General features: G+C 40.9%; 1 protein-coding gene across 6 annotated transcripts in view; it reads right to left on the bottom strand.

Moving 5' to 3' along the window:
* camsap2a (calmodulin regulated spectrin-associated protein family, member 2a) overlaps nt 1-12719 on the bottom strand; it is a 49729-nt gene that overhangs the window by 12386 nt on the left and 24624 nt on the right. For 4 of the 6 annotated variants that reach the window (XM_056378639.1, XM_056378642.1, XM_056378640.1 and 1 more), the window contains exons 5-7: nt 8820-8852; nt 7523-7664; nt 6627-6766 (exon numbers count right to left, since the gene is read on the bottom strand). In XM_056378639.1, the coding sequence (XP_056234614.1) occupies nt 6627-6766; nt 7523-7664; nt 8820-8852 (315 nt within the window). The remainder of the gene's footprint in view (nt 1-6626; nt 6767-7522; nt 7665-8819; nt 8853-12719) is intronic. The other 2 variants (XM_056378641.1, XM_056378644.1) reach the window with 1 other exon arrangement.

Here is a 12719-nt window from a genome sequence, read left to right as displayed (position 1 = left end):
GTACCTGTGGTAGTACAGAGAAGTGATTAGGACATTACCCTAATTTATAAAATAGAGGTCAGCTATTTTTTCTCTTCTCAATCACACAGCATGCAATCCACCAGTTGACCTGAATTAGACAGGTAAGTAATGTTGGAGGGATTTTTGCCACCGCTGTGCCAGGTCATGTCAACGTCCAAATCAGGTCAACATACAGTTGGAGGTCAAACTGCTTGAGGACATTGTACTGCAAAAAATATCCATCTTACAAAGTCATTTCACCCAGGATTATTATATTTTCCTTCAACCAATGTTTTTTTCCTTATAACACAGTAAAAATGTGTGACCTGTGAAAGACTTTTACGCTTGTTTTGTAAAGACAATAAATAAGAGCTATGCTGTATAGAGGAGTAATGATACAGTGTGTAGCCTTCAATAGACATTACTGGAGAAGCACCACGTGTTTCAGCCAGCATGGCTGGCATGTCTTTTTGTTGCTCTTTTTGCCAACACTGTAAAAATGTCTAAGTACTTTTTTTTGTAACAAAAGACAATTTTTTGCTGTCATGAGTGAAATTATTCCAACTGTTCTTGATGAAGCTTTGCTTGTTCTAAATAAATATCATTATCCTCGATATATTGTATTGAAAACAGTTTATCTCAAGCAGAATTTTATACACTATAACATATTTAAGGAATCACTGCATGAATAATTATCAGTCAAAACTGTTCAGCTTTTAGAGTGAACATGCTGGTGCTCACTCACAGATGCTCAAAAATACATATGTCTATGCAAAACGAGTGCAGTGAAGCAGGAACGACCTTGAGGAAACACGCCCTCTCCCCACCCTCAGTCCATGGTCTCCAGACAAAGACAGTGCTGCATGGCTCAGCTCTAAAGATACCTGATTCACCTCATCAGCATCATTTCACTCTACCAGCCACACGTTAGAACACACACACACACACACACCATACATACGCTCCTTAAGCCCCTAAACTGCAGCCCAAAAGCTCATCAGGAGGGGCAGAGGCAATTAACACCAACAGCACTGGTCTCCCTTGGGTGTTACTGCTGCATTTTACTTTTTTTTTTTTTTAACCCCCTTTTGTTTTTACCTCACGTGCCGGTGTGCAGAGCTGCAAAAGTCTGAGAAGGTGTGTCTGCAATGACAGAATGTGCTGTAGGTGTGTGAAGTAGCGCACATGCCAAAGTAATTAAAGTCAAGCAGAAAAATATATAATCATCATCTTTACGTGCAAACAGAATAGTTGCTTAGAGTTTAAATTTTTTAACAGTGGGTCAGTTACAAATGTTTCATCGTATCCTTCATCCTTTTCAACATATGTTTGAGTTACATTTGCCCTTCTTGTGCCTCTGGGATTAAACAGTTCTTAAGCATAGAATTGCTAACAAACATCAAGTGAAATACCGAAGTGCTGGTTACCTTTAGGTGTGTTCAGCATTTGAAGCATTCCTTGGATAAGATGAACAGAAGAAGGAAGAGCCAGAAAGAAATAAAGAAAGAGAGGGAGAGAGAGAGAGAGCGAGAGAGACAACGATCTCCTATTTTGCGTTCAGCCCAGATTGGTGGCAACAATCCAAATTCACTTCTCTCCGCCCATCTGTCCCTCTGACTACTACGGACACACCAGGTGTGAGTGTTATCGCTTAATACCACCAGTCAGCAGTCACACACACTCACACAGATCCCTAAACAACCTACCACCGCACCACCACTGCGCCTATCTCCCCACTGACTGGCATTACTACCTCATGGACTGCCAGGTCTGCAGCGTTGCCAGATCTGGCTGTTTGGAGATTTGACTGTCAGACTGTGTCACTCTCAGAATGAAAACAGGAACCTGATTGGTGATTACTAGAAGAGCTCGGGGGGGGAGGGAGGGAGGTGGGGGTGAGGAGGGGGAGCTAATCCACTCTGCAGGGATGGGCACAAACAGGCCCCCCCCTCCCCGCCGCGCTTCCTCTGTCCTGCATGTACTACATGTGCACGCACTCACACATGAATGGTGTAACATTTAAATGCACTGTCAATGTATAGGTCTTTCATGTACAAAAATGCAATCAGGAGGTCACACCCTACAAATTGCATTACCCAACTCAGCGAGACACATGACCTAGCCATGCACTGAGCATTCACAGGGCATTAATGTCAACAATCATTGTGCCAGAGAGTTGATTAAAGGATCTAGATCCTGCGGCCAGACAGACAGACTCACTCCAATCTGGAAAACTCACTCTCTTGATTTACCGCCAAGTTTATCAGGCTGCCCTCAGCTGCCCGCTGAACAAAAAACCAAAAAATCCTAGATTTACGTTGTATTTCTAAAAGCAGAAAATTAAAATAACATTTCTAACAGAGGCGAAACACAGACATGAGACCAAAGCTTCATGTTAAGATATCCAGTGATGAATTGACGAAGGTATCATGACACTAAAAAGATCGACAATTACTTGAACGTCACATAACCCTTGCACCCCCCTACCTGCTGGTGCTCTAGGAACTGAGGTTTGTTTTAATGCAACACTCAGTGCAAGTCCCACTGGGGATTATCAGCTAATAGGTGGGGGGTGGGGGGTGGGGGTGGGGGGGTTAGTTAATCTAAATACTGCATGTGACTTTTGTCAACTGATATCTCACAGTGGACCAGATTGTAGACAAATGATAAACTAACTAACTAAGAGCCATGTTGAAGAGGCAACTTATAACTCACTGCCTTCCTTGGGGCACCCTCAGCATGTCTGCTAAAAGAAAAAAAAAAGAAGTAAATGCTGGCGAAAAACCAAAGCTGGTGAATTTCATTTCTCCTTCTTGGATCCACAGATGGTAATCTACGTGTGCTGTGAATTAATTAAAAGAAAAGCCAGTAAGTGGGAGTGCGTTGACGTGATTTACAAGCCTGGTGTCCATTAGGAAAGAATGGCTTCGTAAGTAATGTGTGTATTCTATAGCATTGGGGGTTGGGAACTGAGGGTTAATTCATTGTCTCTTATTTAGGAATTTTCAAACATAATGTGAACGGATCCCTACTTCACCAAAAATGCAAAATGTACCTGGTGTCTGCAGATGACTAATAATATCTATTAAAGTGTCTAAGCCACACCAGCTACAGTCTAGTTCTTACATTTAAACTGAACTGAGGTGTCTCCCTTAATGCTTCTTTTTCAGGTTTTGTCTTTCTTGTGTTTTGATGTCCTCTGTGTTATTATAGATAAGACAAGAAGTAAAATGTATGACATTTATCTCGTGTCAATAATTTAAGACTTACTTATTTTCAACTTTGAAATGCTATTTTAATAATCCAGTCCTTTTTCAAGGACAACAAAACGTTCCCTTGTTTCATTTTCTTAAATGTGAAGATTTAGCTCTTTTCCTTGTCATTTTTAGATAGTAAACACAACTAGATTGTTGGTCAGACAAAGCAAGAAATTATAATAGGTGTTTTTATGACAATTTATAGAGAAAGCAACTTATCAGTCAATAAAATAATCAGTTGCAACTATAGAAATTTGGGAAATATTCCTTCATACAGTTTTGTGTTCTTCATTCTAAATGGAAAACATCAGGTCTAATAATCTCTAATCACATGTGATGGAAGAATTAGCACAGAAACACATTCAACGTCAAGTGTGATATTTATCATGGTGTGTGCTCCTCTGTGTTTGACTGTGTGTATGTTTCGGTGATGGGACATGTCTAAACACATCATCTAGTTCCCAAACGATGCTGTCCCTCTTCCTCTCTTTTTACACTTCAATCTCCTCTCTAACCATTTCACTCCTCCTCGTTTCTTCTCTCCTGTTTCCATTTTCTTCCACATCAACACCTCTCTCGCTTCCTCCCTCCCTCCAGTCTGATGTCTCGGCTCACTCTCTATAATAAGGTCTCTATTAGTATGACGGGGCCAAGACGTACAGCTGCTGAGGACATGACAACCTGGAAACTGGGTCAAGGTTACTGAATCTATCTGGTTCTGTGTGCAGTTCTGGCTACAATAACTCTGCCCTGCTGGGATTTTTTTTTTTTTTTTATCCCTTGTGAAATCAGCATCAGCAAAATACTGATACTGGCTGCTTCGCACGACTCAATTATTTTTTTTCCATGTTGTGCGTTTAGTCGATGTACTGTATCTGAGCTTTTTGCTGCTTAGAGTGTGAAATCATTTTCAGCATTTCAGCATTTTATCACCAAATTATGATTTATATATATATCTCTATAATATTACTACATATATCAATACCGCTGGTGCTGCACCTCTCTATTTTTCATGTCTAAGCTTCGGAATTCAAGTCTCGGTTTCATAATGTTTGTTGGGAGCACTTCAACTCAGCTGACTAACTTATTTAAGTTTGTGTGTGTAAAGGATAAAAGCATCGCCACAACCACAAAGCCTGTTTTTTATGTTTAAAGTAGCTTGAAAATTGATGTTTAGCCAGTTTGAACAGTCTGCTGATGTTGTCCTTTCAGTGACCTGTATTCTATCTGTGCTGAGAACAACAGTCCTGCATCAGAGGACATGCTGAGGTGACAGTCAGACAAAGTCAAACTCATCCAGACACAGTCCCTTGTTTTTTTGTTTTTTTGTTTGTTTGTTTTTTTACCACTTATGCAGCTCTCAGGCAAAACACATTGAGATGAACACAAGCACAAACAAACAGGGAGGGAAAGTTACACACCAAACCACCAGACAAATACTAGCACGTTGCCACTGCGGTAGCCATTATGCTTTTTATGTGGCAGAATAGTGACAGAGGCTGTTTTTGTGGACTGCAGTAGCCATTAGAGCTGTTTTATAAAAAGGATAAGTTCCCTGCAGCGACAAAAATACAAACATGTGCACACAGCAACTGACCAAGCAAACTATCATCTATCCTTTAAAGAAGTGGAATCACTGGGTGGAACAATCTCACACATACTTAAATTAAGACCTCTTTTCCCATGAATTCTTTGGCATAAACCTAGTTTTGAAAAACTAGAAGAACAAGAGAAGAAGGAAAACTGCACAGAAGAGTAGAGCCGTATAACGTCAGCACTCCCTTTCTGTTTTGAGTCAGACAGCAATCCAGCAGTGTGTTACCTCTGCCAGTTTAAAACAATAAAGCTTTCTGACTTATTGCTGTCACCTTTGGATATTTTTACCAGACCTGTGGCTGAACTAAGGTGACTCTGCAATCTGTAATCTCACATCAGCAGCAGACAACCCTCAATACCGCACACACATACAGTATATATATAGGCTATGGATGTCAGAGGAGAGGTGTGGGAACAAACACGAGATAAAATGAGCTTGTAAATGAGAGATGGAGTGAGTCAGCGCGAGACAGAGAGAGAAAAGACAATGAGTGATTAAAAAAAGATCAGAAATAGAGAGACAAAGTATGATAGGAGAAAATTAGTCAGAAAGAAACACAAAAGAAAGAAAGAAAGAAAGAAAGAAAGAAAGAAAGAAAGAAAAGGGCAAGCAAGTTCAAGAAGAAAATTGGAGAAGGGAATTAGGAACGAATGACAAGGAAGGAAAGATAGGAAAAACAATGGAAATGAAATTAAAGAAGGAAATTAATTCAAATTACTTAAGAAAGACAAGGAAAGGAAAGAGTGTGAGGAAAGAATGAAAAAACACATGCAGACATGTTGAGAGAGCAGGCCGAGTGAAGCTCTCTGTGCTTGTGGTTGGTGTAGACAGTTTGGACTGAACGGTTTTTCCACAGCATGACTCACCACACTGGCCCACAGAGCTGCTCATTTCTCCTGTTTCATTTAGACCCTCTGACTGAATACAACAGCATATGGTTTTCTAATTTGTTTAGTCAAAAATCCATGAATGAATTAACACATACAGGATTTGTGTCAGTTTATGGAAACAATCATTAACTTAACATTTGGACATTTGGATTTGTCTGTAATTATGACTTATAGCACTTATCTGGATTTTAGTTTCACAACCCTTTCATATGGGGTTACATTTTCTCACATGGTTGTGTTTCTACTACCTACCACTGGCATAGCTCCTTTCTGGCAACACTTGAAAAGGGACAGTTTGAATATGGTATCGGTTCAGCAGTTTGAATTCTGACATTTCTGATATTTCTCCAAGACTGTAATGACTTTTACACACTAACTGTTAAAGCTATTTCAGAGTGGAGAATTGTTTTGCAGAGAGATCGGGACACCAACCAAACAGGAGCAGTATCACAAAACATACAGCTTGTTAAGTCAGAGCTTTCTGCTTGGTGACATTTTGCACATGTTTATGTTTAGAAAGAACAGAAATTCTTTCAAATTATCATTGAGCTGAAATTACAAGACCAGCTAGTGCCTCCAAATACAAACTCTTACACAGAAAAAAAAACAAAATTAACAAATAATTTCATTTCCAAAATGATCTCAGCATATTTAAAAAAAAACAACAATAATTTACTTTTACTCATTAAAAATCTTTAAAATTCGGGCACTGATCTGTATAAATACTATAACCATGTCACTCAAAGACTTACTTAGCTCACTTACCAACTAAATTTAAATGGTTTGATACAGGAGTGAGGGTCAAATGATTTCAAATGTAAAAGTGAATATCTCACTGTGGAAATGAAACTCCAAACTCGTTATGCATTATTTGAGCAGTACCTTGACGGTGGAGGAGGCGTAGAGCATGTCTTCCAGGCTGAAGTGGCAGCAGCTGTTCAGGTTGTCTTTGCAGAAGTCTTGGATGAGCTGCAGGTTGTACAGCCGATCAGCCAGCGCCATGTTCTCCTTCAGACAGACATCTGGGAGGGCAGAGGGAACCATCAGGAGTCAGGGTCAGTGTGACGTCAGTATGAATTCGATGATTAAAGGGGTTGTGGTTGGATAGTGCTGATGGTACTGATGGTAAAGATCAGAGATGTGTGCAGTGTTGAGGATCTTCAAGTGAAGAGCTGCTGAGGTGTTTAAGCATAATGGCTTGTAAATGACTGACCAATCATGACGGTGGACTGTCATCAACTGGTGGGTGGAGCTGTGTGTTAATAGATTTGAAGAATCGCAACTGATTGATCTTTTGTTCTCGTGAGGTTTTCAGTTTAGTTGAATACTTGTGTATGCATGTACTGTATCCATTATCAACACACTTCATCAGCAAGTGATGTGATTATGTGGTATCATTTGTTGGCGACTGATCTCTGCTCTATTGAATTAATCATTCAGAGGATGAGGACAAAATGACACAAATCTACATCCAAACAGTATAACTGTAATATAAAATAAAATATTTTCAGACTTCTTAAACACCAAAAATTAAATAAAAAAAAGCCCTGATTCTGTATCTAAAAAGGCAGAATCACTGGACTCAGGGTCCTGGTATTTGCTAGAACTAGAACTCCTTCTCCTCCTTTTGGAGATAAATAAAGGTCACCTTGCACTTTGTGGCAGGAACTGCAGACAGCCTCCCCTCAAACCTACACACACACACACACACACACACACACTCTTCCTTCAGACCACTCTAACTGTAAGCTCCCCACCTTCTCATCCCAGCTCCTTACCATCCAGTTGTAGCAGCTGAGGGCAGTAGAAGTGCAGCAGAGCGCCCAGGGCCGAGCCGTCTGTGCTGTCTTTCAGCAGGTTGTCCACTGGGGGGATCCAGGGAACTGGCTGGGTCGAGGCCTGCTCCTTCCTGTACCGAGCCTGTAGGACATAAATATAAATACCCGTAAACCAAAGTGCCAACATTACCTTTCCTACATCTACAGTTCCTATTGTTTCTTTTCTTCAATCATTACCCATGCCTGCAGAATGAGTCATGTACAGTATGATGGCGCAACCATCACAACGGCTCTATCTTTAATGTCTCTTTAAAGCAGCAGCAACACTTTAAAACTCATGGAAGCGTCATTAGATTTACTCATGTATGAAGGTAATTGAATGGTTCTGCTGCCTTACAGCATCCGTAGTAAATGGTGAGCCCAATGAGAGTAAACAACATCCACCATGGCAGTGAGTCGGGCTCCACAATCAATTTTTCCAGATGGTGTGATCTAATGTTGTGATGAAGATCAAAATAAGTACCTGCTCAACATGGTGAGTATTTTGAATAAATAAATAAGTATTTACAGATAGCATTCAAAATGAAAAACACTCAAAACTGCTCTATCAGTGTGTCACTTTGTATGTATAGTAATAGTAGGTGTATAACATACATTCGTCTACACAGACACATATAATGTTTACGGTGAAAAGAGACAAGAGGGCGTACAGTGAGCAATGGTACAGAGACTCATGAAATCATTTCATGCAAAATGCTCCCAGACATCCCATCTGTGAAATGACATTCCAATAAAATTAAGCTTTTTTTTTTTCTTTCATTTTTTGGCTAATCTCTTGGGACCTCTTCAGTGATTCCCCAAGGGTGTCCTGTTCCACTGAGAAGAAACTTCCTATTAGCAAGTACAAGCCAGTATGTTAGAGAATAGTTCAAACAAACATATTCCTAATATATAAACCCAGGATTTGGATAAACCTAACCTTATAGTAAACAGCAGTTCATAGAGACTAGAAAATAATGAAGGACAACTGACTTCAAATGTCCTTCACACTCTATAGCTACAGTTACTGACGTGTCTTTTCTTATTTTTGCTGTACATTAAATCACATGGATACAGCACAAGGGAACATTTGTTAATCAAAACACAGGATAATAGAGAAAAGCTGTGTTTATGTAACAGTGAAGTCACAGGCTGATGCACACTTGTGATAAAATGATGGCAATCAAGACAGGCAGAGGGAGGAGGCGGGAGAGGCGGCCAGTATGGATACATAGATAAGAAAGCGTAGTTGACTTACAGGCACAAGCTTCATGTACCACTTGGTTGGAGACTGCAGCAGCACAGCAAATGAAAAAAAAAACAAACAACAACAAAGAAATACCTGTTAGTGAGATTAGTTAGTAATGCGATTAGTAATACAAGGGCAGACATGACAGGTGTGAGACCAAAGAGAGAAAACCTGTGTTATTGAGGGTGCAAGAAAAGCAGCCCACATGACACAAATAACCCTGAAATTGTGTTTACTGTAATGTGGTGTTAAGTTTTGAGTATTTATCCTAAGCCCGAATATTAGCTACACTGGGGGTTCACAATCACAATTTTACTCAAGCAAAATGGCACTGCTAATCTAAACATCATTTCCCCCCCTTTCCAAATCTCATCAGTGTGAAAAGTAAAGCAGATGAAACATTTCAAATCCCATTTAAAACAAATGCATGACAAGAAACTGGATAAATGGACCTTCATGTGACCTGTATTTGAAGCGTGAATGGAAATTACACTGGTGCAAGATTTGTGCAAACCAGACTGTGTCAGTGTCAGACAACTGGATCAGAACAGGAGAAGCGTAAGTACCAAACATGTTGAGGCCTTCTGTTATTGTGACTCACAGTTTTTGTCTGGTATAAGTCATAATAAATGTGCTGCATTTCTTGATTATGACAGACAGTTTGTTTTTGTGTGTACATGCAGGGTTAACAGCCAATGGGCCCAATAAACAGGCACACACTCCTTTATTTTTTTCTAATAGTTTAAAAAATGAGCTGAGACCAATATTATAATTAAGGGACACTGTAGGGCACCAACAAAATCAGGAAATGTATCTCATTGTCTCAAAAGAGAGAAGAATCAGCTAAAGTAGAAACCAAATAACAATCCCACTGGATAAATGGAACCAAACTGTCAGCCATCCACTGAAAATGTAAGCTGACTCCAGAAGAGGAGAGGCTTGCCTCAGTAATAGCTAATTCCCACGCTACCTAGAAGCATCAAAGAACCAAATGTAAGCATCACTCAAATTGGCTGGCACATCCTCAACTTCAAAGGCACGCAGCGACTCGTGAGAAAACACAGCCGCTTTGTAATGTACCCCTAAAAAATAAATATCTAAAGTGGCGAGAGGATGAAAAGATCGATTGTAGCCCTCTTGGATTCTCCTGATTTGATTTACGTCACAGCTGTCTGAATGGTAATATGAGTTACCAGCAAGAGACTGATGCCATCACACCTGATGTAATCTAATCTATAGTATATTAGTTAATCAGCTTTATCAATTTGCCAGTGAATGGACTCCCTTTGAATCTGATATCACAGCATGAATGTGTTTATCTTGATGTGTTGCAGGAAAGTCATAATTGCATGTGTTTTAGCGCATTTATTTTTTGTCACGTATGTTGTCATAATAACATATTGAGGCAGATTTCTGTAAAAATGAAACGATTCTGACAGACGTCTTAACATTAAGATTCCTGACTCCGCACTGAAATTCAGTGGCATTGCACATTGCATTTATATGCAGAGAGTGAGACAGACAAACTGTGCCCTTACTTCACCTCTCCAAGCCAAGCGCCTGCACTCCCCAATACCAGACCTCACAAAGTCAATGCTGACCTCCAGGCCAAGTTGAACATTTGGTTGGGCGGGAGGGGAGCGTGGCATGACACGGAGCAGGATCAGGCTTTGGGTAATCATTTCTCAGGCTGTCATTGAAATTTATAGTTTATAATAGTACAGTATATCAGCATGGTGATGAAGACACAAATTGTTACTAATGCCCACGTATTGCCTATTTGAGCTCAACCTGAAATGCCAGTGCTTGGTAATTCTGAATACACGGCTCCAAACCCCTCTGCCCCAGTTTGAGAATAAGACAGGGTAGATGAAGACTGTCTGCATCTGAAGTAATGATCTAACTGTGGGCTAAGCAGGTTCGGACAGAGCACCAATCAAACCCCTGGGGAGAAGTAGGGCCCTCATCCATCATCTCCTTATAAGACACACCCACAGACACACACACACACACACACACACACACACACACACACACACACATACACACACACACACACACACAGACCCACATGTTATACTTGTGTATTTACACACACATGCACCCCACCCGACTCCACTTCAATCAGCCTGTGACTCTCCCTCTTCCCATCAAAGTTCATCCTCTGAAGCCAGACATGTCCGGTTCAGCTGCAGCTCAGCTTTTGCAACTTAAAAGGATTAGTCCTCTCTTCTCTGTCCTGACGTTGCCTTTGCGGCCCCCCCTTACCCTCCACCCACCCACTCCCATGGGTGCAGCACAGTAGGTTAAAATAAAAACACTGTTGCCCTGGTGAGCTCTACAGTGTTGTCCTAGGAGGTACGTGTCTGACTAAGACAGAGGCTGCCTGTGTGACTCACACTGCAGTCATACTGCAAAGACAGAAGAGGGGGAGGTCTGGGGAGGTGGGGAGTGATGGGGGGGGGGGGGGGGGTAGAGAGCGAGGATAGATGGAGCTGCTGGGCATCAGCAAAAAAACAGTAATGCACTACTTTTTGCGTATTAGTATAGTTTACATACTTTGTTTCCCTCTGTTTTTCTCCACAACGTAAAAATGTCATCCTTCACAAATTATGAAAATTACGAAAATTCCTCACCTTGTTCCTCCTCAACACCCAGTAGTGATTATGGTCATAATTTCCATTTCTTAATGATATACACATCTACATTAAGATATGTGGCACTTATACCTCAGCTGCCGAAAAAAATATACAAACTAAAACACTGAAAAGGAGAAGACAAATGATGCTGCGATGGAAGCAAACTTGAATTCAAATGGCCAAAAAGCTGACTGTACTTCGCCTGCCAACACAGTGAGTGGTATATTACACAATGTCTTGTGTCTGACGCAGAGAGGGCTTAAAGTCAGACACAAATGAAAGTTCACAAACTTTATATAAACAACATGCAGAATTGTTTTAAAATGGTCCCACACAATTCAATACTTTGTCAGGCTATGGTTCCCGATTAGTTTTTAGTTTTGGAAAAAAAAAATCACCTTTTCAACACCACATTTTACACATTGTTGTTTTCTTTGGCAGCCATAATAACAATAGCAGGATACAGAATCTTATTATCTCTGCAGCTGGAGACACAAACACTGACTGATACAAGTGCACTTTAATTCAACTTAAGGCGTAGCACTGCATCATTCAATGACTGTGACTTTCACCCCAGTTCAGACTGGGACAATATCAGCCACAAGCTAAGCTACAAGACACAAACACAGTCAAAACACACAGACACACATACAAACACACACATACATACACACACACACACACACACACACACACAACCCAATCCACGAGACCTGATAACTGAAGGGACAACTGTCCAGCCTGGGGGCCAAACAAGCGGGTGTTTTAACACTCGCATCATGAGCAGGCATGGCTGTACATGTGAGACACTTGGCCAGAGTTTGGGCAACTACATTGTACAAAAGTGTCTGTTGTAACTTCAGTTTTGTTTATCAAGCATTAAATGATGATATGATGTCACTTATTTTAGATCCAACTTCACCAGTTAAAAGTGTGTGCATCTTCCTGCGTGTCTGTGGGACAGCTGAGGCATGCAGTGCTGCGTCTGCACACTGACTGGTCAGATCAGCATCAAACACTGTGGAAGTCTGCACAGCCCTGGGACAGGGATGGGAAACACACACAGTCACTCACTCACGCACGCACGCACGCATGCATGCACGCACACACGCACACACAAACTGCAGTGCTCTATTTCAACTCCCTGCAAAACACATGTGACAGGGTAGCAATATTTTCCCTTAGGTAAACCTTCTAACCGCATCACTGACAGTGTAGTGTCATAGTGTGCTTCCTGACATAACCTGTGACAGAGAGGAAGCTAGGACAG

This window comes from Seriola aureovittata, chromosome 6 (genome assembly GCF_021018895.1).
Source record: "Seriola aureovittata isolate HTS-2021-v1 ecotype China chromosome 6, ASM2101889v1, whole genome shotgun sequence".
NCBI classification, from domain to species: Eukaryota; Metazoa; Chordata; class Actinopteri; order Carangiformes; family Carangidae; genus Seriola; species Seriola aureovittata.
Note: the sequence above shows the minus strand (reverse complement) of the source record. Positions and strands in the feature narration are given on the sequence as shown.